The sequence below is a fragment of the Anser cygnoides genome, chromosome 20 (assembly GCF_040182565.1).
Source record: "Anser cygnoides isolate HZ-2024a breed goose chromosome 20, Taihu_goose_T2T_genome, whole genome shotgun sequence".
In the NCBI taxonomy this organism is placed as follows: Eukaryota; Metazoa; Chordata; class Aves; order Anseriformes; family Anatidae; genus Anser; species Anser cygnoides.
The window spans coordinates 9944293-9969119 of record NC_089892.1 but is presented as its reverse complement, the minus strand read 5'-3'; the positions used below and the strand labels follow the sequence as shown (position 1 = coordinate 9969119).

The following is a 24827-nucleotide window of genomic DNA, read 5'->3' as shown; positions in this document are numbered from 1 at the left end:
GTATGGAAGGTGATATGCAGTCTGTCATTTAACTGTTTTGAGGAAATGTGCTCTTGGGAGCTGTGCTATTTGGCAATAACTTGGGTCCAGGGCTCCAACATGCGTGGGGTTGAAATGGCTGATCTGTTCCTCAGCCTTGCAAATTTGGAGAGGCAAGTAAGAGCCCACCTACAGCTCTCTGACCCCAGAGCTCACCTGCAGTTCCTGCAAATATCTCCCTCGTAGCCTGCTTGGTGGTGGATGGCACCAGAGGGGATACTGGGGTTGTGTCCCCACTCCCCAGGACATCTATGCTCAGATCTCTGGGGCACCTGGAGCTGGAAGTGCCCTTCCAGGTGGTCCAACAAGAAACACCCCCAGAGATGGATCCGGACTGTCTGGGAGTTCTCATCAGCCACTTTGCCAGGGCAGAGTGTCCCAGGCCTCTGAGGTGCAGGCACCTGGGCTATCCTTCCAGTGTCTTTGCCTGGTCCCAGCAAGGCAGGCTTCACCTGGCCAGATGGAAGTGCTGCACCGAAGCCCAGCCACCTGCCTCAGGCTTGTGGATCCGGGCGGAGGGGAAAGTCCGGGGAAATGCTTGGTTGCCTGGCAAAGCTGCTCGGGGGAGGAGGGGAGGAAGGCTCCTCATTGAAGCTGAGGCAACCGTGAGTGGTGTCATCTGCTCACCTTTGTCTTTAGGGCTTACTAGGAGGAGTTACTCATGACCGAATCCATTTTTAGAACTTGCCGTGAAATGCTCTTTGCCCTCCTGTAGTGGTAGATTATAGACGTCTGACCTGTTTTAATGCTCCATTTTTTTTTGCTTTCTCTTAACTCCCCTGCTCTTTTCATAATCTTAAAAAGCCAAGCTAAATCCAGATGCTTTCCCTTTTAAAGCTCAAATAATCCTTGCAATTGCAATCACTTTCTTGTGTTTAAGGCTTTCAATGCTTAAGATCTGTGTGATCTCCACTATGGTGTGAAGGGGGGGGGGAGAAAGAAACAAACCCTGAGCATGCAGACTGAGGAAAAGGGCAAGTGGTGGTTTAACAGAACATCCCCACGCCATGCTGGCATCACTTTCTAGCTGTCACCAACACCCCCACCACTGTTGGATGACGCTGCTGCAGCACGGTGCTGGGGAGTTGGTTCGGGGGAGGCGCAGGGGTTCGGTGGCTCGTGGGCTCTGGGCAGAGAGAAGGGGACAGGGAAGTCAGAGGTTTGACCTGTTTCTCAGTGCCATTTGATGCTGTGCATTTTTATGTTTTGGACTTTTCAGAGCTGTCCACCCCCCCACCCCTACCCCCCCCACCGATCTTGTTGGACTCAGGCACAAAGAATTGTGTAAGCTAATGTGTTTAATTTTTCAGGTGCTGGTTTCTCTCAGAAGAGATGGGGGATTATTGAAAATGGCATTTCCCCTTCCAGTGGTTACTGACAAAAAGAGCCCCATTTTTCTGCTGTATAATGTAAGACCACAGCATATATTAGGTTTAGTGACCAGAAACAGAGAAGCAAGATTTTAGACAACTAAATAGATCAGCTGGGAGGAACTTGCTTTTCAGATGAAAGTATAAATCCATTACGGAAAAAGAAAAACTGCAGTGAGGATGATGTTTTTAGGGAAAGCTGTAGAGGGGAAAGAGAAGGGCTGTGTGCTCCCTGCGTTCTCCTTCTCCCCTGTAAAATAAAGCAAGGGGTCCCCTGGTGGCCCAGCCGTGGGGATCAGGTTGGGGTGATGCTCGGGGCGTGAAGGAGGAAATGTGAGGGAACACACCTTGGTCTGTGCCCAGGGACAGTTTGGGTGCCCCAGGGATGCTGAGCTGGCGGGCACTGGAGCGACCTGGTGGCAGCTGAAGTGCGAGGCCTTGCTTCCCACAGACGTCAGCTTTTCCCAGTGACTCCAGCGTTTGGTTCGATCCACAAATCAGCAGCACTGGGCTTGGGGTAAGTCCTGCTTTAAGTTCTCCAGCCCCGTGACCTCCCAGACTGTGTGTGGGAAGGCAAGGCTCGCTGACCTTGTCCCCAGGGCTGGCAGAGACCAGGTGGCCACGTCAGGGTGGCCGCTGTTGCTGCGCCCAGCCCTCGAGGCAGCAGCATGTGCTGCACCCTCCTGCCTTGCTGCTTCCTTCTACAGCTCCTTGAGTCAATGCTGCTCACGCCGGCAGCCGGTGCTGCCTCCGAGGGCACCTCCTGGCTGTGCTGCAGCGCGAGGAAGCCCTTCGGATGCCAAAGCCCCGTGTAAGAAGTGGGTTTCTTCCGGAGAGTCACCCTTTTGGACGCTGCCAGCCCTTATTTGTGAAAACCCTCTTGCTGTCTCCTGAAGCCAGCAGATGTTATTGCTACAGACTTGCCTCGTTGGTGGGTTGGTTTTGAACTGAGACAGCTTGGATGACTAAGGCAAAAACACATTAGCAGAGTCCAGGGTTTCCTTACTGTGGGGGAAGTGAAAATGTCCCCCTGTTGACAGCCCTGACTTCTCTGGAGGGTCCTTTCTAAAAATTAATAGTTTTTATTGCTGATTTAGCCTAAAAGTAGAAGAAGAGTGTCCTCACCAGCTACTGCAGTGACTGTTGATGTGAGGCGCTCTGGGAGCAAGGCACGGTGAGCTTTCTGACTTGTGGTGGATGAGAGCAACGGAGGCTGTTGGAGTAAACAGGATTAAAGGATTTCACCCATAAATACAGGATTAAAGGTATCCAGAGCTCTGCAGGAGTCATTCAAACCAAGGGGGATGCAAAGTAAGTTGTCCAAAAGGGTGCAGCTCTCCGGTTCAAACCAGGCTGCGTGCGCCCACCTCTGCACCGCCTCACCTGCGTGTCCCCGGGCACCTGGGGGCTCGCACCCCCCCCCCCCCCCCCATCCACAGCTGTCCCTGTCGCTGGGTTGGGTCCAGCTCTCCCAAAATGAGCCCCCCCCCGTTGCACCCAGCCTTCTGTGGGGTACAATATGGGGGTCGGGGGCACCCCTACTCCCCAGGGCGGGGGGGTGGCGGCATGGGTGCAGCATCTGGGCAGCGGTGTGCAGGCGCAGGGATCGCCTCCCCTGTTCCCCCCCGCCCCCCCGGGGGTCGTGGGGGGGGGCGGTGGGCTCGGTTCCTCCCTCCCCCGCCGTCCCGGGGGGCGGCCGCGGTTCCGCCGTATTTAGCGGGGTGGGCGGCGGCGGCCGGGCTCCATCCTTCCCTCCCCGCCTCCCGGTGCCGGTGACTGGAGCGGGCGGAGCCGCGGCGAAGGATTGGCTCCGGGCATCACATGCGGCGGGGCCGGGCCGGGCCGAGCCGAGCCGAGCCGTGCCGGGCCGTGCCGGGCTGGGCTGGGCAGGGCACGGCGGAGCGCTCCGGCGGCGGGCACGGCAGCAGCGCGGCCCCTTGCCAGCCCCGAGCCCCGCCGGAGGGACCGCGCCCGGCCGGCACCAGCCCCGCGGCCCCGCCCATGAGGTCGGGCCGGAGACACGGCACCTGTGCGGGGAGGTGAGCGGAGCCTCGGAGCCTTCCCCTGCTCCGGCAGCCCCCCGGTGGCGAGGGAAGAGGAGGGGGTGTTGGAAGGGAAGGCGCTTTTTTTTTTTTTTTTTTTTTTTTTTTTTTTTAAATCCAGCTCTATATTTTGGTGCGATCCATCCCGACCCCGCAACCGAAGCCCCCGGAGGGAGAAGTGCTGCGCGCTGTGATGCGTCTTCCTCTCGCCTCGGCTGCCAGTTTGGATTGTAGCGCCCGGCTCCGTGCACTGCGAGGATGGCTCGGTTCGGGGATGATCTGCCAACACGCTATGGAGGTGGAGGGCCAGCCGGGGCTGGAAGAGGGAGCAGCCGGCAAGGTGGCCCCCAGGCCGGCCAAAGGATGTATAAGCAGTCGATGGCTCAGAGAGCCAGGACTATGGCTCTCTACAACCCCATCCCTGTCAAACAGAACTGCTTCACAGTCAACAGATCCCTCTTCATCTTCAGTGAAGATAATGTTATACGGAAATACGCCAAGCGAATAACAGAATGGCCATATCCTTTCAGGGAGGGTGTGTGGGCACGGGGGGGGGAAGGTGGGGAGGGGGTGACTGGGGGAAGAGACCCCTCTAGTCAGCTGAGGGTGAGTGTCTGGTGCTAATACAGACGTGCATGTGTGATCCGGTGTGTGATGGGTGTGTGTGACATGGAGCCTGGTGTCCGACGTAATGTACGGCCGTGTAGCTTGGTATCACAGCAAATTGCTTCTGTGGGAGCGGCAGAGTGTGCTTTTGACTATGTCAGGGGTGTAAGGCATACGTGAATTCTGGTGTGTATTTAGGTGTGAGATACACAGTTGCATGGATTTGCATTTCCTATGGTTTAAACCAAATGCAAAGGGATCTGTGAGATTCCTGCTAATGAAGCCTGATTGTTATTTCCATCTTAGAGCCTTACAACTCTTATTTCTCACTCTGAATAGAGGAAGAAACGTAAGATAAAAATGGTGACATCTTGGCATTGAAGCTGCATTGATAGTAGAGATATTGATAGCCAAGATACCTTGCAAAATCCGATTAATACAACCATTACAGCTGGGTTTTTAGTACATCACCTCCTGAATGCATTGGCACCGACATGAATCTTGTCACTTTGAACTAGGTACCTCGCCTAAGCTTAGGGTGTTCTAAAATAAAAAATAAAAATAAAAAAAAGCAAAGCTTCGTGACAGGAGGAGGCAGTAAGTGAAGAGAAGGCTCATCTGCTGTATTGTGAAAGGGGCAGATGCTTTCTGTCTCAGAACCAGCTTCTAGGCCAAGTGAGCTGCGGAGATCTTCCTTAGAAGGGGGCTCTGCTTGTAATGATGCACACGGTGGGGTTGTAAAGCTGTGAGAAAGGGAAGCAGGCTCTTCTTCCAAGATTATTTGAGGTTACCAGGGAGTAGGTATAGTACATGAGTGCGTGTGTGTGCGTGTGCGTGCATGTACAGGAGTGTATTACACTGGTGATCTCAAGGGAGCTGGTTGTTTGCTTTTCATTTAATATCACACACCTAATAATCCTAGCTAACATCAGTAAGGCCTTCTCCCAGCCTCCTAGCAACACTTTCAATTGCCACAGAGGCCATTCCCTTCAGGCTTCCCCAGCTTTCACTTCCAGAGGGGCTAACAGGAAAAAAATACACACCAGTAGAGTGAATGCACTTCCTTTCCTCCTGAACACACACACACACATGCACGCACGCACATATATTGATCTCTCCGTCCCTGTTATAAAATCACAGGCAGTGCTGTATTTCCTTATCCACGTCTCCTTCCCTGCATTCAGCCTGAATAAACAAGCTCCGAAGCCCCAGTGGCAGTCGGAGCAGTGCATTTCCTGCAAGGCTGGATGCGGTCTGCTCCCTGCCCAGCCCTTGGGTGCCTGGTCGTCCCCTTCATCGCTCGGCGTGGGGTCGGCACCCACGGTGCTGCGGAGGCAGCCTCCTGGCAGAGCCCCCAGCTGCTCCCCGCACCGCGGTGCGCCCAGGGAGCCTGGGCAGGGGCGGCGCTGAGCGATGCTGAGCGGGAGCTGCCCGTGGTGCTGAGCGGTGCTGAGCAGAGCTCCCCATGGTGCTGAGCAGAGGTGTCCGCGGTGCTGAGCGGAGCTGCCCATGGTGCCGAATGGAGCTGCCCACGGTGCTGAGCAAAGCTGCCCACAGTGCCGAGCAAAGCTCCCCGCAGTGCTGAGCACTGCTGAATTGAGCTGCCCGTGGTGCTGAGCAGTGCTGAGCGGAGCTGCCCGTTTTGTGGCTCCGCCCTGGGAGCGCAGGGACTTGCCATGAGCCAGGGCTAGAGATGAGGGTGAGAGGCGCGGGAGTACCTGGTGCCGGGTTTGCTTCTGTCCTGTGGGTTCTCATCCCTTGCACGGCTCGATGGGGCGCTGATGATTTGGTTCTCATCAGGAGCAGGCGTTGTGATCTCGCAGTAATTCATGTTTTGGCCCAGTGTAGATGCTCTAAATTGAACTTTTCTAGCCCATTACTTGTTTATGCTATGCGGTCAAGTTGAATGACAATGTTTAACGTTAACGTCTTTTTGAAAAATAATTTTTCAGATGATATCTAGCTGTATTATCTATTTTGTGGCAGTTTAGCTTCTCATTTTCATTTAAAAATAATAAATAATAGCTTTGTGTTTCTTTTCGACCTTTTCTTTTCTTCATCCTTGTTCCCGTACTCCTTGAGCAGCTCAGCTTTTGTGTAAGCCACTAACTCTCACAAAGAAGAGAGCCAGTTTCCTACTCTTCTTCCAGAGACACTCCAGAAAGAACTGAGGAAATCTAGGAGACCAAACGTCTTCAAAACAGATGAGAGATCTTTGAACGCTCAACCAATGTAACTGCTTAGGTAGAAATGGGATTTCAATGAGGTGCTTCTCATGTTGTCTAGTTTCTTCTTTAACTTCTGATTCCCACTCCGTTTGAATACATGATTTTAGCTACAATCATAGCCAATTGTATTGTGCTGGCTCTGGAACAACATTTGCCGGATGGAGACAAGACACCTATGTCAGAGAGATTGGTGAGTTCTATTTATTTATTTAGATTTTTTGTTTCTGGTCTAATACAAAAAGCAATCAGCCATCCAGTGTTGTTGGTGCTTGTATCTATTTTTAAGATCTGCATGTAAGCAAATGGCATTGAACTGACAATCAGAACAAATAAGCTAGTGACAACAAGTATAACTATAACCTCCCGATCCCATCTCCACAAGAATGCTTCATCACTCTAGCCAGCCCTGCCCAACTGCGAGAAAAGCGGGACCTTACGGTATATCAGAAGAGCAGCAAACTTGGGTTGTCTGTAGACCAGGACAGGAAGGGACTGCCAAAAGCTCAGAATTATCTGTAGAATCAAACGAACCTCTGTGTTATTTTCGCAGAAAGTGGTAGAACAGAGTATCCTTTTATGTTCATGTGCCTTTCAGCTCTCTTCCTGCTACAGCTGTATATCAAGGAACCTACAATACAAACTCTGGGTTTAGATTGTAACGCTTCTCTGCCAAAAAAGCAGGAATTTAGGAAAATAATTTACCAGCAGGCTTTATGGTAATGAGCTCAATTACCTTATTTCAAAAGGAAATATAAAAATAGCTTCAGAATCATTCTTCCATTTACTACCACTATAGGAAAAAAAGGATAATATTTAGTTCGATTGTTTTTCTTTTCTTCTGCTGTTAATGATCTGGAACATCTTTTAAGCCTAAATGCATTAGTCCTGGTTTATATTCAATGTATGAATAAATATGTATCCATATGTGTATTACGTGTAGATATTAAATAATTGAAACAAAGATAATATTAGCCTTGCTGCCAAAAGTTATAGCCTCTGTATTCTGGTTGCTACAGTTTCCAAGGCTGGTCCATAGCAGTGGGCAACTTTCACAACCTCATTCTTCAGAAACAAACAAACAAAAAAGGTGTATAAGTGATAGATCTAGAAAGAGCTTCAGGCTCGGCTAGTTGATACTGCCTGTTTGGAAATATATCCACCGATACCGGTGTCCACTTACGTTGTATTTGCTAAGTCTCTTTTTATGTGAACAATTTCTACTTAAGAAACGATGAGGAAAAAATGAAGAATACGTGTTAATCTTTTTGCCATCAGATGACAATATAGCTTTGCATGCTTTGGGATCTGATAGTAAGGTAAATCTCTGTTTGTGAGCAAAGCACAGATTTAGACTCAGGATAATGATTGAGCTGGGGAAATGCCAGGGTTCCATCTACGGTCCTTGAATGTAGAGTAAAGGTAGTTTTGTGAATTTTCTGGGTTGGTAACTTTTTGGTGGTATGTTATTTTAAGCAGGGGGGAGTATGGTTAGCATGTTGTTTCTATGCACCTCCGTATCCCTAGATTTATAAGGGGAATCCTAGATGCTGTTTACTGGTCCTCTTCCCCATTGCATTAATTCCATGCCTGGTACTTGCATGTACACTTTCAGTTTCTGTCCCGGTCATTACAAAGGGGAGCACTGGCGTTACCAGCAAACAGTGTAAGATTACTGAATGAGTTAAATGCACAGTCTTCACCGTCAAGGTGAAGACTTCACCTTCAAGGCTCTGCCTTAGCAATGAAAGAAGAATTAACCCCTGATTTGTGTCCCAAATACTGCTGCCTAGCATTGTCTTTGATCCAGATATTCCAGGGTCATTTTAACTATAGCACGTTTGTAACTGAAGTATAAAGGGTTTATCATAGAATAACAGTGAGGATATTTACAAGTCATTAAATTTTCTATTTGCAACATATGCTTTAAAAATTAAGCATTGTGAATACAAAAACTGTCTTTTGGTTTTCAAAGTGAAACCTCCTTAGAATGCTCCTGTCGCTTCCACAAACTGTAAGTTGTTTCATTGAAAATGTTATGAATCCCTGTTAAGCTATAGTGGGTGAACATTCCCATATATTTTCAGCATTGTTAAGCCAAATTATAAGTCCATACATCACAGCAAGTCCTTTATTACTGTCTTTGGCAGGAAGAGAATTGGATTTTTTTAATTATTATTATTATTTTTTGGTTAATGATTTACAGATATATCTTCTTTTCTCCTGGGTTCGTTGAAATTGGAGTGAGGGCTCATCACTGAAGAGTTAATCAGATCTTAAGGATGAGATACACATCATCAATGTTTTACAACTGGGAGATGTAGGCAGAGTTGTTGAAGAAAGAAACAAAGCTGCACCGATACTTTGTGCCATAGGTAGAAAGACAAAATCTTAAGATTGTCCATTCGTTAAAGTTGAGAAAAAGATGATGGAGGAGTCAATAGAAACATTGTCATTATTTTTCTCTGCTGTTCAAGATATTCCTCTATGTTTCTCCCCAGAGACCCAAGATACGAACCTGCAGTGCAATCTCACTTGGCTGTTTTCTGTGCTCATGTTACCTGACAAGCAGGGTTAATTGAGCACATGGGAAGAGCAAGCGATGTCTCAGTATACACAATATTTCAAGAGTTGCAATGGCTGAGTTACAAGTAATCTTTCTCAGTCCATCTTCTGTATGTAGTATGTTACACAGAAAAACTGCTCGTACCTACCCTGTTCCAGGGCTTGGTTAATTCCTAGCTCTTTTTGTCTAGAGCTTCTGCACAACTGAAAGCATATACAGTTACTGTTCTACCAGATTGGGATGGGAGAGACTAGCCTATTAATGAAATCCAGGAAAATTATATCCAAAGGTTGAAGACTTTGTCAAAACACAACCATTCAGGTAGAAATGTACCTTTGAGTGAGTCTATCACTGGGAATTTAGTGATTCTCTTGCTTTGGAGGGATGCCAAGTGAAAAGGTGCTCAGGGAATTGCAATGAGTGGCCCAGCACCTGGTGTTCAGAGCTCCAGATGTGGGAGGGTCTGAGGCATGAATGGCCTCGCAGGTGGATGCCTTGCTCATGGTGTTCTTGGATATCCACCTGAGGTGTGCTTGTGCTCCCTTTGTCTCCCTCCGAAATTTTCAGTTTTTCATGAGAAGCTGCAGTAGACCATGAATTTGTCCCAGTCTGACAGTGTCAGAACTTACAGGACAAGAAATCTATTTTCTGCCGTGCTTTGGGGCACACCATGTTTGAAGACACCAGCGGGTCTGTAGGATGCTCGTCTGCGTGTCACTGTAGGCTCTGAGTATTTGGCTTCCCCGGATGGTTTTGGTGTGAGGGCAAAGCATAACTGTTTTCTCAGATATTCAGCATGACAGCTCCCTCACTTGGCTAATGGATTTAATTCTTTATCCTATCCACAGGCACTTTGTGCAGTCATATGTGAGCTGTTCATATTAAGCTTTGCATGAACAAAGCCTTACACACCCAAACCTATCAAGGCTGTCACATCCAAAGGCCAAGGAAAGACATTAGGACATGGACTAGGAATAGTAATGACTTCCCAGACTCAGAAGTTGTTTCTGATCTGAAACATATTGATTGAATGTGAGTTTGGCCCAGTCTCAAGCTTTGCTGTGTCCACAGCAAACAACCTGCTGGCACAGCTCTGGCTGCTGCCCAAATTCTCCACCCTCCTTCCAAGCGTGCACACTGATATTCATTAACACCTGCTTCCCCACACCCAGCCTCCTATCTGAAGGGGGCTGCAGGATGCCCTGGCAACAGGATTTCTGAGCCGACAGCTCTGCCCTTTCAGTGCTGCTCAGGGCAAGTCACCCAGCTCCTCATACTCTAGCTCCTTCCATCACACACAGTAATGCAAAAATCCTTTTCTTCAGCAGCATGCCCCCACTACTTAGTGGGGCATTGTTTATTTTTCATCCCGTCCTTGTTACTGCCCTAATTCTTAGGCTGTTAATTTAAATTGAGACAGGCCTTAGAAAAGACCCTCTTTCTATCCCCTCTTGTTTCCCCAGCTACTCATTCCCAACCCTATCGATGGTAGTTTCTTTGTAATAATACCCAAGCCCGTCTGTGATCCGTCCTGCTTACTTAGAAGCTGACAATAACTTTTTTTGACCCACTTCTTAAAAGCGCTGCATAGTCTTAGCTTTGGGAAGAGCATATTCTATAAAATCCTTGAGTACCTGAATCGTGGTCCTTTAAAGCTGTGAGCTGTAATCACAAGGCACCTGACCTAGATTGAGCGAGCGGCTGGTGGCAGAGTAGATGTAAGGTTTTCAGGAAGTGAGGGAATAAGGTGGGAGAGTGTGTGTGGGTAAGGTGGTGGTTTCTTTTTTTAAATTTTATTTTAGAGATGAGTAGTTTTTAGAGGCGTACTAGTAGATGTAGGAAGGTTGTGAAGGATGGGCTGGGTGGGGGGTCTTTGTTTGCAAAGATTTTGTATGTTTGTTGAGCTAGAAGGGGTGGAGGAGCAGGTAGACTAAGGGAGCTGGAGTGCTCCTGTGTGCATAAGGGAAAGCTGAGGAGCAGGAGCAGTAAGGTAGCTTCTTCTGAAATCCCAAATGACATTTTCTGACCTCTCTTCCTGTTTCCTTCTTTTCTGTACTGGCTTGTAGTCCTGGGATGCCTCCAGCTCTTGTTGTGGAGAAACTGCTAGAAGAAAGCTCTTAGTGCATGGTGTTTGGGGAGGGTCAAAAAGCGTCTGATAGCCGTGCCTTACGCCTGTTTCTCTGTGGGTAAATAGCACTGGGCTGACTGGAGTTTCTCAGTCTGGCCGCTGACAGGTTCTGAATCCTCTGGGCTGCACCAGCGAGGTTCTGTGGAGGGGCAGCGAGCTTGGAGGCTGCAGTTTGTAGAAAAACCTTGGCTGGAGGAGAAGCCAATTTTTGTTTTGTCCATTTCAGTCGAAGGGCAACAGTGTGATCTCAACAGTCAGCTGCTCTGTTTTGCTGTCTAGCCAGCTAGCCTGCGCGTGTGTGATCTGCAGGTAGCTGGCCTTCCTGCCCGGCCACAGGGGAATGGGAATGGGGAGCTGTGAGGTTAAGAAAGGTGGAGGGGATTAGAGATGTTATAGGGTGAAGCATATGGGGGAGCCGGGGTCACTGAAGTGTGTGTAGGGTGCTGAATTGTTGGAAACAAATCTTTTCAACTCAGCCACTGATGGAAAATCCTGTCCAGAGGTAGTCACTTCCAACAGCTTAGAGGTGCCGTCAGTGATTAGTGCTTCATGGTTGACTTGCTGAGTTGGGTACGCATCGATGTGCTAAGTGCTTAAGCCTCTTTGGGAGGGGTGTGCTATTATGTTGCCCTTCTATGTGTGAAAACCTGGCTTTCGGTAACAAGTACCGTGCCTAAAGCATGGCCTGTGTGCTGGTGCAGGGTCAAATTTCAGCAAGAGTTGCTATGTTTGTAAAAATAAATGCCTGTATCAAAGCCGCTCCTTTCTTTGTTCTGTGGCCACGAAGACTTGACATTCATGTTCTGTCTGCACAGGATAACTGAAATCACCTTTTGTCATTAGCAGAATTGCAAAACATAAACAACTGTGCGCGAAACAGCTGCTCAGCTCTTATGGTCAGAAATGCCAAAGCCCCTGGAACAAAGATTTCTAATTTCCTAATTTGTGAGTTTGCTTCCTTCTGGGTAGGGCTGCCGTACTTCCATTGCCGTCAGCAGAAATCATGGATCTAAGACACGCTTGGAAATTGGATACAGAGGCCAAAGCTAATTAACATGTTCTTGAAACTGATGCCTGGTACTTTCACCTTTTACTTTGTTCCCATTTCTTGTCCACGTATTTTTTCCAACTTTGAATAATTCTATTTGGCATTGCATTTGTGTTGAAACTCTTATCAATATAATACTGAGGGATCTGGTGCCAAAGATGGAGAAGATGTTTAGTAAAGCCGTGGAGGCTAAGTTTGGTCTCCTGTCATTTGAGCTAGGGCATGGAGCTGTGGGCCTGAGACACAAATTTTACTGCTTCCACCATAACAGAAGGGAATGAGGTTTTCTCCCTGAACTGGTTACACAGCAAAACAAAAATAAATGAATCTGCAGCTATGGAAATTAGGAACACAGAGGGGAAAGCGTGAAGTAAGAACCGATGGAATAAAGGATAAAGAAATAACTTCCTGCCTGTGTTTGCAAGCTTGCTGTGCTGACTGTTACTTCCCAAGACATTCTTTAGTTTCTGTTTCCTGGATGATTTGCAAAATGCATGTTTTCTTCATCAGTAATTACAGAAATGTGATCTCAAGTTTAAATTTACCCTTGGAGCAAGATTTCAGTGTTGAAACTCCTTCCAGAATCTTGAGTAATGGTGCAAAGTGTGGGGTGAAACCATTGGAATAAAGGCAAATAGAATTTTCCATGCAAAAAGCCAAATCTACCGTCAGAGGGAATAATTCTGAAATCCTCTTCTGTGCTTAGTTCCAGTATGCTTGAACCTTTTTGTTTCAACTCTGTCCAGAGAGCTGAAAAGGGCGTGAAGTTGGTGCACATAGTTGCTTATATAATTGCTGATGCGAGTGCAGAAGCACAGGTATCTCCTTGACACTTCTGATTTCATTCTTTTCAGGATGACACTGAGCCGTACTTTATTGGAATATTTTGTTTTGAAGCTGGTATAAAGATCATCGCTCTGGGGTTTGTTTTTCACAAAGGCTCTTATCTCCGAAACGGCTGGAACGTGATGGATTTTGTTGTGGTCCTCACAGGGTAAGTGACCTCCTCTTGCCCTAAGTTTAAAGGGGAGTCTTGCTCTGATTTGTGGTGTTCTTAAACTACAGGTTGGGGTGGGAGCGGTTGTGGTGAAATAGTACCCTAAAACTACGTTTGTGACCTTGCTGTCTTTAAATAATGGTTATTGTACTGAGTGAGTCACTTTCAAAGCACTGTCTGAACCAAGTAAAAAGAAGCTTTGAGGATATTTATTTGTACATATGCTGGCATGTTTCTCATCCAGATGCTCACTGACGTTTCTCAGGCTTTGCAGGTTCTAATTGCCACTAGGTACTTGAACCTGATTTAAATCAATCTTTCTCCTGACATTACAGGCTGACTTCAAAAGTCAATGTGGAGTGAGCTAGCAAATTAAATGCATCCCATCTTTAAGCTATTATAACTCTGAAATCAGTGAAGTTTCTGCAGGAATGCATTTGGTTTACTACAAAATAACTTTGCTGAAAATAATTCAACGAGGGTGCATGTCTTGTAAGGCTGCAGCTGAAAACGTTATTTGTGTTTTGTACCCTGGTTGAAATGATATCACTAATTTGTTTCTTGGAAATGCTTACAGTTTTGTTATGCGTTGCAACGGTTTCTATTTTTATGTATGTGTAATGTAAAGCTAGTGGATAATGAAAATGCAAACATTAAGTAACTCTTGAAGTCTACAAATTGTGCTTTAAAGCTCCAAATGAAATGTTAGGGTTTCCAAAGGTCTGCATGAGGTCCTGACCTTGGAATGATCTTGGTTAGTTTTTCCCCATGAAGATGAACCCTGGTTCTTGTTATTAATATGCACTCATTTCACACACCTTCTGTGTGTGATGAACATATATATTCTTTGGTCTGCTTAGTGGTGTACAGTAGAATGTTGTTAGGAAAATGCTTGCATACATATACAAATATATTCATTAGATACATTAGCGCTGTAATTCTATTTGCATTCAGTGTATCATGTGATACAGCAATTGAGAGGCCAAAGGGAGTTCTTTATGTATTGAGGAAGAAAATAAATATGCAGGGCTTGATCCTCCTGCTGCTGGGGCTGGGTATTTAATCAATAGAAACTTCAGTGGAGCCATAAGCAGAATTAGATTTACATACCTGGAAGCATAGGGGCTACTGGGATGAAAAGAGAATTAACACAGACGTTCCAATTATTTGCACTGATGGTCTGTTCTGGTTCCTAGTTTGCACTATGCCCTTTTGAGTGTTTAAAAAAAAACCATGAAAACAAACCAAACATTAAAAAAAAAAAAAATCACTAAACCAAGGCCCTGGTTCTGGAAAGGACTTTGGCACATGTTTTGATCTACCCTTCAGCAAAACATTCAAGTACATGTTTGAATTCAGCTGACTCAAATGGTTCCATACTTTAGGTTCTATGTAAAAGCTTTCCTGAATTAAAGCCATATAGCTATTTGTTTAGGCATAATTTTTTTCTGTTTTTTAATGAACACAGGCCAAGAGTCTAAAAATGTAGATTTAAAAACTGACTAGCTGTGATGGAGATGTTCAAAGTTTTGCAACAGCATCTGAAACGCTGCCATGCTTGTGGAGTCACAAACGACTGTGCAATGCTATGGGCGTGACACGGGCATCTTACTGGTGCTGGTTTTATTGTGAGCACTGTTTGCAGCGCTGTTTGATCTCTGAGCATAATTGCGGAATATCGGCTTGATTAGACAGCTGTAATAAGGAACCCTGTTGCCATCTGCAAACACGCGTATTCTTTTGAAGTACAATCCTGTTAACGTCAAAGCTTCTGGTTTCCAATGGTGATGCTAGCTGGGCTGCATTGAAACTGTCTTGTACATGGACTTCCCACCAGGCAGGCCGTGCAGGGAAAGCAATGTGTAAACCAGACAACATCAAGCCCAAGAGTTAGCTCTAGTGAGGAAACCCACAGCCTGCTAATCTGCTAAATTGAGGCCTGGATTTAGCGAGGTTCTTAAGCTTGTGCCCAACTTTTGGTGTCTGAGGGGCCCTACTGCAAACATCAAGTGTGCTTGGTTAGGTAAATGCTTAGTTAGGTGAATGTCTGGGGCTGTAATTACAAACCCACTGATAATGTGGAGGCACCTATGGTAGAGAAATAGCCTTGAGAGAGCTGCAGATTCACATGGGGGGTGTTAAATTAGTATTTCCTCTGTAGATGGTTGTGTTTCGCTCTGAATTTCCTAGATCCTTGTATTTTACCTCACTCCTGTGTTGCCATTGGTCTGTGCTAGAAAGCAGAAGCTTCTCTTCCTCAGGCTTCCTTCAGAGGCTAGAAACGCTTTCAGCCACCCATTGCCTTCCTCGGCTTGGCTAGCTGATGCTCGAGAAGAGCCTGAGCACGGCCTCTTCCCTTCCTGGAGTGAATATTGCCTGGCGTTTCTGCATGGAGACACTGAAGGCAGGTTGCTGAGTAGGGATGCTTACTGCTAACAGCCCCGGCTGTTTCTCCAGGGAGCTGGTGGCACAAATTGAGCTTTCATTTTCCTTTCTGGGGAAGGCGATCACAGATCTGTTTCAAAAAAAAAAAAAAAAGAAAAGGCAAAAAGCCAGAGAATAATAACATAAAAGGACAGTGCTGAACTTGTACTTTATGCATTCTTATAAATATGGATAGGCAGGACATCAGTTTTTGAAATATACTTTTATTACTCATAATCAAAAGCTTTCCTTTGCTGTATGTGCAAGATTTCCACTTAAAAATGTTGCTTCATGTTTCTCAGGCAGTGATCAAGGTTCAGTTCCCAAGCTCAGTTTCACACTGATCTTCAATATTATAGAGGGATTTTGATTTTTCTTTTTTTCCATGTAAGCAGGAAAGATCATGAAATGCATTTTCATGATATCGCATGCAGAGTTGTACACCTGTTAATGCTGTTGGGTGCACATTTTTAAGGTAAATGGTGAATATCAGAAAATCCGATCTCACTTTCAGCATTTAGCTGAAGCCCATAAAAGCAAAGAGCAGCTCTGCTCTCGTTGGCTGTTTCCATAGGAAGAGGGCCAGCCAGTGTCTGGGTGTGTTTTGGAGGAGGCTGTGGGGGAAGGTTCTGCATTGATTGAATTTACCCTTATGTAAATGTCAGTGATCATGCAGTAACCCTTCCCACTTGCTTCTTTTTTGTCACCACCCCTTCCATCGCCACTCAAGGCCTGCGTACTGTTATTACTGATAAATACGTATTTTTTTATTTGCCTGCAATGATGGACATTTTGCTTGTCAAAATCAGACAGTCACACTTGCTAATCAGAAAATAAATCAGGGTGCTGTTATATGCAGCCAGGATCAATATCCTATTGAGCTAAACTGAAGACTAATAGACAGTGGCCCCAAACGGCTTGGTTTGCTGCTCCAGAAAACACTCCCCCGGTTTCTTTCCACAGCAGTGCCACGGTGCCTTTTTCTCATTTACTTTCAAGGAAGCCTGCTGATCTGCTGTTAATAAAGGCCTGGGAAAATAATAGATTGCTGCTCCCTGGAAGATCTTTTCCTCTGTAATTTTTTTAGTTATTTCTTTTAAACTCCTATAGCTGTAGATGAGTATCGAGGAAAGCTGCCCTACTGCGATGTGCTTTTTGCTGTTGTGGAGACACATTTTATAGTGCCTGCTCATTTTATTTTCACGTTTTTATGGGCTTGCATTTGCTCCAGTGATGACATCACCCATTAGCAGCTCTAAATCACACAAGAATGTAATTGCCCAGTTGGCCTGGGACGATATAATCTTAACGTACTTTTCCCAAGGGAGGAGAAAGGGGATTTTTTACTCTATTGCTGTAACCTGTCTTGGGGTGGAAACCTCAGAAATCCACAGTTGTCTTGGGAACCAAGTCTTCCCCACACCCAGTGCCCTCAGTTACACGGCAGTGAATGGAGCTCTGAGCCTGCATTCAGGACCTCTAAGGTTCAAACCTGTTTCTGTTGGAGTTATTTATAAAATTTCTCTTGGTGTCCTGAGCCTTAGATGAAATGGCCTGAAGAATTGCTGTGCTGGGTCAAACTATGAGCTTCTCTCTCCCTGGAGCTTGTATAATAGTCTGGGTTCTAGGGGAAGAATGAGAACAAACCATGAATCCTTATCTTCCTGTTACCTTCCTGATTCCCAAATTTCACAGGTACAGGGATTTTTGGGGAAAAGGTGGGTGTGATGATGTTTAAACTGGGTAGTGCAAGCGGACTCTCCTCCTAGGCTGTATTTTGGAGCCTGTTTATAATTTTGGCTGCATCATATCCTGGATAAAAGGTTTCATGATCTAACTATGGACCAGAAGAAAAGCTGCCGCTTATCCTGTTTTTCCCATCACTAGCTACCTGAGGTTTCCCTTAGCATCTTCTGGATTTTGTGTAGTGAGATCCCGTTTCTGTATGCTTTTGGTTTTATGAGTTTCCAGCTTTTCCCCTGTCAGAGTCCTGTTCTGCCTGGCCTCCCTTGACCTGAGAGCTGCTCTGTGCACCACTGACCTGTGCTGCTGTTCTGCTCCTTCCCTAGTTCTAGAGTATCCTCTCGGACCAGTGACCGTGACCATGTGCAGTGTTTGTCCAACAGTGAGAGTTGCTAAGACTGGTACAAATAAATGGAGCACTTAACAAGCTCGTGTTCTGTCCTTTATGAGCAGAGTTAGGTTTTTTTTTTATATATATTTTTATTTTATTTAATCAGCCTGCGTTGAACACTCTCGAAGAGTCCTGGTTGTGCCTTGAGCCAGTTGGATCAGCTGCCTGGATCTCTGGGTGGGACTGGCAGAGACAGCGTGTGCCAGGCCGGGAGCTGCCAAATGATGTGCACAAAGTATCTGTGCAATTACTGATGTCTCAGGCTGTTGGGAACAAATTACAAAGGCTAGAATTATCTTGATTGTCTGGATGACAGAAATGTGCTCCTAGCCTCACTGGTGATGCTAATAATCTGGAAGGTAACTCTTTTAATAATAAGGACCTGTTCATCCTTGATATTAGCTTTGCTAGTTACCAGGATCATCTTCATATGTGGGCAGTCTGAGATGCTATTCCTGGCGCAGTGCATGAGGAGCAGCAGCAGTCTTGGTTGCGGTGATGACTATCAAAGGGGGAAGCGTAGGAACCATCGAGCCTGGTCTCTACAGCAGGCTGCAGAGCTCTGATCTTTCAGCTTGAGGTGGATGTAGGTCCCAGACAGGGTGTGGGGTGTGATGTGACTAGGAAAGCACTAGAAAAGTGAATGTCTGGGTAGGGCTGGGATTTCTGAAGCTGTCAAATACACGTAGCTGCCTGTAGTCTCTAGCATTTTTTCTTCACACACAAATCTCTGTGCATTCAAAAGCCCGTAGAGTAGGATGGCTGAATTACAGGCCCTGTGTGACTGGCATTTGTGTACTCCCCAGAACAGTTCAATACCCACCCCCAAATAACCATAGAATGTAATAATCTGAATGCCTGAAAAACAAAACAAAAACCCTTGAAAGTACTTCCAGCAATGCTTTAGACAGTATGCTCAGTGCTTTCTTTATAAAGCCTTAGATCTAGACACCTAGGGAATAAATGAGGCAGAAGCAGGGAAATGCAGATTTCTCTCTGCCTTTCCTATGTGGAACTTCTGGCATGTCTGTGCTAGAAAGCAAAGCTGAGCAGCAACAGGAGTAGAGAAAATGGATGCTTTATGAGGGACAAGCTTCATCCTGATAAATTATCACATGGAAAACAGTAAGTCTCTTTGCATGGTTATACAGTATGGGTGGTGACGGACTAAGGCTGTGATTGCTATTAGCATTGCGCACATGAGTCATGGTAAAAGCAAAACCTCTAGATTTTAATGGAGCTGATCTCTATTTCCAATATATTTTATGCTCCAATGATGAATGAATACTTGCTGGCTCAGCAAAGCTAAGGGTACCTTCTGAAATTAAATCAGATAAAAAATGTGACAAGGGAAATGGAATTTACCTGCTTTCCTGAATGCAAGGTGTGAAGTGGAGGTTTGATAGGTGTATGGGAGCTGTGATGGAAGAAGGAAAGAAACCAATTTATTTTTTTTTTTAAGGCAGAGAAAACAAGTGGCTGGGAACTGGAAGAGGAGAGGGCATGTGAGGACTCGGTGAACAGTCTGAAATAGTTTGAAGTTGTCCTGTTGTCTGTCACTTGACCATCTGGGCTTTTGGGAAGCTGAAGCCACACTGGGGAGCTTAGGAAACAGCTTCCATCAAAGGAGAAGACACTGGAGAGGGAGGGATGATTTACAGTCTCTAAACTTACTTTGGCAAATGTTTCTGCTTCCTTTTTATCCCCTCTTATGACCAGTTTTACCCAGTGGGGCAGCAGTTTCCTTGGGGGCTGGTGCTTGCTTTCTATACGGGTTTGTCTCACAACAACCGAAGGGGGTCCCGGGCTGTACTGAGCCCATTGGGTTGTTAATTAGAGTTTGTGTTTCTCCTGTTACTTACAGTGGCTTTTGTGCATTGATTTTGGTGGGGTGGATAGAGGAGTTTGAGCAGGTAGGTGTGTAATTGTGTGGCTGGCTGCTAAATTGGAAGGAGACTTTCCTGAGCAGAGGAAGGCTCGGGGCTATGCTCACAGGAAGGCTGCAGATGGTCACGGACCCTCAGAGGACCTGCAGGTGGGTGCAGCCCTTTCCTGGCAGATGTCAGCTCGAAGCAAGGCTCTGCTCTCCCTGTTGTGGCACACTGAACAGTTCAGGTCAGTGTATTTCTCAAGGGCAATAAATAATGAGATTGACATGCTTATTTCTTACTTTATTAGAGGTGACTGCAAGGTATTGAATACCTGGTATGCGAACTGATAAATGATGGGTACTGCGCAACAAGCCAGAAAGATGAGACGCCAACAAATAGCTTTTCTCCAAATGGAGAGGAAACTCACACATTTTTTCAGTTTCCCATTTTTGTACTGATTTCCATGCTTTGTGCCTGTTTATGCTTCTCTGAAGCTTTTTGCCCATGAAGAGGGGAGTGTTGGATGTGATCTGAAGGTACCTCTGCCTCCCTGACCCGCAGGCTCTGAAGCTGGGCTGCTGTACGATAAAAATGGCCATAGCAAGTGAAAGGGAGGTCTGCTTTCTCATCACAGCCAGAGCTTAATCAAAGCCAGCCAGGATAATTAGTCCAGAGTCCAGACACTGTTTTTAGCTTTTTTATGGCTCTTGAAGGGAGGAAGGTGGCAGGGAAATGTTGTCTCTTCTGAGTGGACCAGCTGTACTACGCAAAGGCAATCATAGAGACTGCAGGTGCGGAGAGGACTTTGGACTTTGTGATCTGTCCCTAATGTCTGATCCTGCCCTGGCAGTCATGTAGTGTGGGCATCTGCTTAACTGCCTGCTCTTCTCTATAGGTGGAAAACATTGCAAATCTAACTGCTGTTACAGCTGGGTATAAATGGTAGGATTTCAAAATCAAAACAATGAATAAAAATGCAGATCTGAAGTGCTCTAATGTTTGTTTTCTTACTTCTTCCCAGTTACAAGGGAAAAAAAGCAATACAAATCACCCGAGCCCTCTATGTGGTGTTGAGTGCTGTCTCATGATTAGATGTGGAGGAGTGCAGGATTTTCTCAGGCTCGTGTTTCTCAACTGCTGTTCTTGCTGTTGTGTCCCAGTTCCCAAGTGGCCAGCTTTTGATGGCAAAGTGCCTCCTCATCTGAGATGATAAGAACCTGGCTGTGATTGTTGAAAAGATGGAAGATTTAGAAAATCAGCCTAATCTTAATTGCAATCTAATCCTATGTGCCAGGAGCAACAGCCTCACATTTGCACAACCACCCTTGAGTCCACCACTCACCCCCAAAGGATTTGGTGTGTTGGGACCACCATTTTCCCCAGGGCTCTCTGAAAGCATCTGGGAAATTTAGTGGAGGTGGAAAACTGGTCTTCTGCTTTGTTCTTGCTGAATCACTAACAAAGCGCTTGGGATCTCCTGACCGGGGCAAGACTTCAGTGCTGGAAACTGGAAGCAAGAGAATGGGTGGATCCAGATTTTTGTGTAGGTAACCCAAGGTCTGTGGTCAGTACCTGGCATTTGGGTACCTGGAGATGCTCTTTGCCCAATTCCAACTATCCTGGATATTTTCTGAGTTGAAGAATCTGACAGAACCAGGATCAAGGAAAGGGTTCCTCTGTAAATGAGTTCAGTGGCAGCAGGGTGTACACTGCATGAACTCCTGGCTATATGGGAAGGCCCCTTTCATGCAGTGGGGAATCCTGGCAGCTTGGGCTGAGAAATAAGTTCTGCTTCCTACTTGTGGCACATGTCAAACCTGTAGTGTGAGCTAGAGGATTTGGAAAGCTTCCTGATCCTTGCAAAGGAGCCTGGCCACCTAAATATTTCCTTCCTGGCTTGGTCAGGCCAAATGGCTGACAATAAATGGCTTTGTCTCCTTCTCCCACCTCCATTTCTATCTATGCAGGCGGTTAGGCCTTCAACTTACTTTCCAGTTCAAAAAGAAAAAGGGAAGATGAAATTGTCCTTTGTCTGTTTCCCATCTTGAACATCCTGAACCAACATCCTTGAATAAAGCTTTTCTTAAGTTTGGGCATGGGAGCTTAGGAGGAAAGCTGTGAAAATGATTAAAGGGTTGGAAAAGAATCTCTATTTAGGGAGAAATGAAAAGGCTGAGAGTTAAAATTAAGAGGAAAGTCTCATAAGGGTAAGATAGTTCAAAAAAAAAAAGAAAGAAAAGAGGAAATTGTGTTTCCCTATCTATTTTGGCAGGATGCAAAAAGAATCGGCAAAGAAATTGAAGTTTTAGAACTCCTTTACTAATGGAAATATAATTAACTCATGGAACTTGCTGTCACAAGAATTTGCTTCAGATGGTCTGTTTTGGTTCTTGAGACCTAAAGAGCCTCAAGATCAAGATTCACCAGAAAGGAAATGGATTTTTGAAGGAGAATGATTAGGCCCTTTTACTTCCTGCTACTCCCTGAAAGGAGATAGGTGTGAAATTCTGGACAGGCTGTTTCATAATTGTCCTTTTCTTTATCTTGTAACTTCTTCTGAATCGTGCTGGAGAAATGATTCCAGAGCAGCAATCCAGTCTGTTACAGCATGACCTGTGAAATGCAGCAGTGTGTGTCAAGGGCTAAACTTCATCTCTTTATACATGAAACAATATCAATAAGAGTAGTGGTATTCCATCACTTAATGTCTGATTTAAAGATCAAACATCTTTTTGCAAGCTGTGCTAGAGCTTAGAGGAAAAACTTCAATGCTTCAGCACTGTGTTAAGTGTGCCCTCAAAACCTGCAAGGCTAAGATTCAGGGGAAGATCTGAGTTTGAAAACTGTCACTCATTAAAAATGAATCCAAGGTAATTTCTAATGATGTCAATGGCACTTTGATAAAGGTGTTCTGGTTTTTGGAGAGGAGCGTGGATCAGGCCACATGCTGTAGAAGTGTTCCTGCTCTCTTTCCATGATGGAACATCACCTTGACCTTGTGCTGGGAGGAGAGGGCTCCCCTTAGCTGCAGTCCCTAAACTTTGCAGGACTTGGAACGTAGAAGCAGATATTGGAACATCTGGCAGATGAAATTAGCTTGTCAGAGGGGGACCTTATCCTGAATGAAGCACTGAGCTGGAATGACCACACATCCAGCTGCCAGAAGTTGGGCACCAAAGCTCTCATGCTGGGTAGGATTGTTAATGTAGCTCCCTCTCAATACCAAGACAAATCTGACTCTTTTCTGGCCCTCCAAATTGGGTTAAGAGTGGTAGCCAAAGGCTGTGTAAAGTGACAGTGACCTATTTCTGCACTGTGAAGAAATAAATAGTTTGTCTGGTGTGTTTGGTAGATGGGTAACACCTCTCTTGATGGGCATCAGAAGTAGGTCTGGAGAAAAGGTGGATGAAAGCCTGAAGTCTTGGTTTGATATGTGTGTATCATTGCATCCTGGCTGCTATGGCTAAAGGTTCTGCCTCCTCATGGAGATGATGCTAGGGACAAAGACTGAAGTCCAGCAAACTCCTTAAATGTTTTTTTTAATTTTTATTTTTTAATCACATTATCTTTGAAAGCTAATAACCACGTGCTCCAAGTAAGTGATGCTGTATCAGCCCAAAAGCATTTAGCTGATAACATCTGTATCTTCATCACTTATCTATGCAGATTATTGCTGCCCTGACAGATGTGTTGAAATGAAAAAGTTTGCCTTTGTTGTCTCTTGATGCCAAATCCAAGCCTTGTTTACCTGCTTCCTGGGCAGGAGCAATACAGTCCAGAAGTTCAAGCCTGGACTGTCTGGGTGAATCCTGAGCTTGTCGCATAGTTCAAGTTTATTTTTCAATAGAAATGAATAAAATACTTAAATTGGTTAGGTAAAATCCAAGAGGATTTGGAAAGAATAAACTTAGCTATCAGTTGTGGAAAAGATGATAAAACACCTCTCTATGATCCCCTAAGTCTGTTATTAAAAGAACACTATTCTTTTCCTCCCAGGTTACAACATTAAAGCTAATTATAACAAGTATAAAATCATGGTAACCCCTGACTTTCACGAGAGGTGAAAAGGACAAAGGAAGCTGTCTGATCTAATTTTCTTGCTTTAATTGGAAGACATGAAAGAACATGAGACTATAGCTGCAGATAATGCTGTGTCTGAGATAGATCCAGGATAATACAGTTTCAGTTCCCTTGCCTAGCAGATCGAGCAACGGAGTGGGATTTTTGGGTGTCCTTTTTCTTTTTTTTTCTGCTTATGCCATTGGCTAATGAAGATTTGCAGCCGTTGCTTTTCCCTTTTGTGTCCATATTTCCATGCCTTTAAAAATGAAGATAATGATGGTACCTGAATTCATAATATACTAGTGAAAAAGACTGTTTGACAGTATTGAAAAGAAGTGAGTTTAAAATCTCTCAAAAGAAGTAAAAATAAGTCTTTAAACTGTTGAAATCGAGTGAGGAAAATTTGAATCAGAAGTAAAATAAATGGCAACAGCATAATCTTCTAGAAATGCAGATGCTCACTCACAGTGAGTGGGAGAATCTTGCATGGAGCTCAGTGTTCATGTACCACGGGGAATGTGTTAAAACGATGGTGTGCCACACAGGGGAAATTGCAAATGTGGGTGTCTGTCAGATTTTAACCTGAGAAAAGATTGGACCTTTGGGGGAGGTGACATGCTCTGAGTCAAAATGTCCAGAAGTATTGTCACTGATTTGCCGGAGAATAAAAAAGGAGTGGCTCAACTCTTGCTGGAGCAGAAGTGACTGAGTAGAGAAAGATGAATGTCAGCTATGGTAAAGTCAGTCTTTCAGGGTAATGTCCTGGCTTTGTGTTGAACTATGGGTGGAGTTTGAAAAGTTGTGGTGACTACAGGTAATGAATAAAAAGGAGAAGTAGGAGGTCCTTGCCCGGTATCCCTTTCCCCAGGAAAAGGCTGGAAGCTGCAATGGTTTATTGCAGCATGAGCATCGCTGGGAAAGCAGCACTGTCAAAGCCATTGACTATAACCACTTGCAGGGTTCAGCTGTTTGGGTCTTGAAGGCCTGATCTGAGAAATCAGCCAATGTCTGGGATTTCTCTGGGAGCCCAGAGAACAAAAGCAAGCAGGGCATGTATTTTTTTTTTTTTAATTCTGTAAGTCTTCCAGCTTATCAAATTCTGTTTCTGATTCTCTAGGGTTGCCTTCTGATCTTGTTTGTGTGGGAAGCAGGAAAAAACCTTCCCTTGTACCAGGGAACTCCACTTTTTGTAATTACAAACCTCTGATCTTCAGCAGTGATTGGATCAATATTATGTGGAGTGGAATATGGGGAATTAGTGTCCCTCTTCCAGGTCAGCAACTCCTAGTCCATTAGCAGGAATGGAATAACACCC

The 24827-nt window shown here is 45.5% G+C and overlaps 1 protein-coding gene across 15 annotated transcripts in view; it reads left to right on the top strand.

The window, feature by feature from the left end:
* Nucleotides 1–3246: 3246 nt before the first annotated feature.
* Nucleotides 3247–24827, top strand: part of CACNA1B (calcium voltage-gated channel subunit alpha1 B) — a 281607-nt gene continuing 260026 nt past the window's right edge. For 7 of the 15 annotated variants that reach the window (XM_066980511.1, XM_066980512.1, XM_066980509.1 and 4 more), the window contains exons 1-3: nucleotides 3251–3969; nucleotides 6370–6475; nucleotides 12879–13018. In XM_066980511.1, coding sequence (XP_066836612.1) covers nucleotides 3710–3969; nucleotides 6370–6475; nucleotides 12879–13018 — 506 coding nt within the window. In that variant the 5' untranslated portion in view covers nucleotides 3251–3709. Of the gene's footprint in view, nucleotides 3970–6369; nucleotides 6476–12878; nucleotides 13019–24827 lie in introns of all 15 variants that reach the window. The other 8 variants (XM_066980520.1, XM_066980519.1, XM_066980518.1 and 5 more) reach the window with 3 other exon arrangements.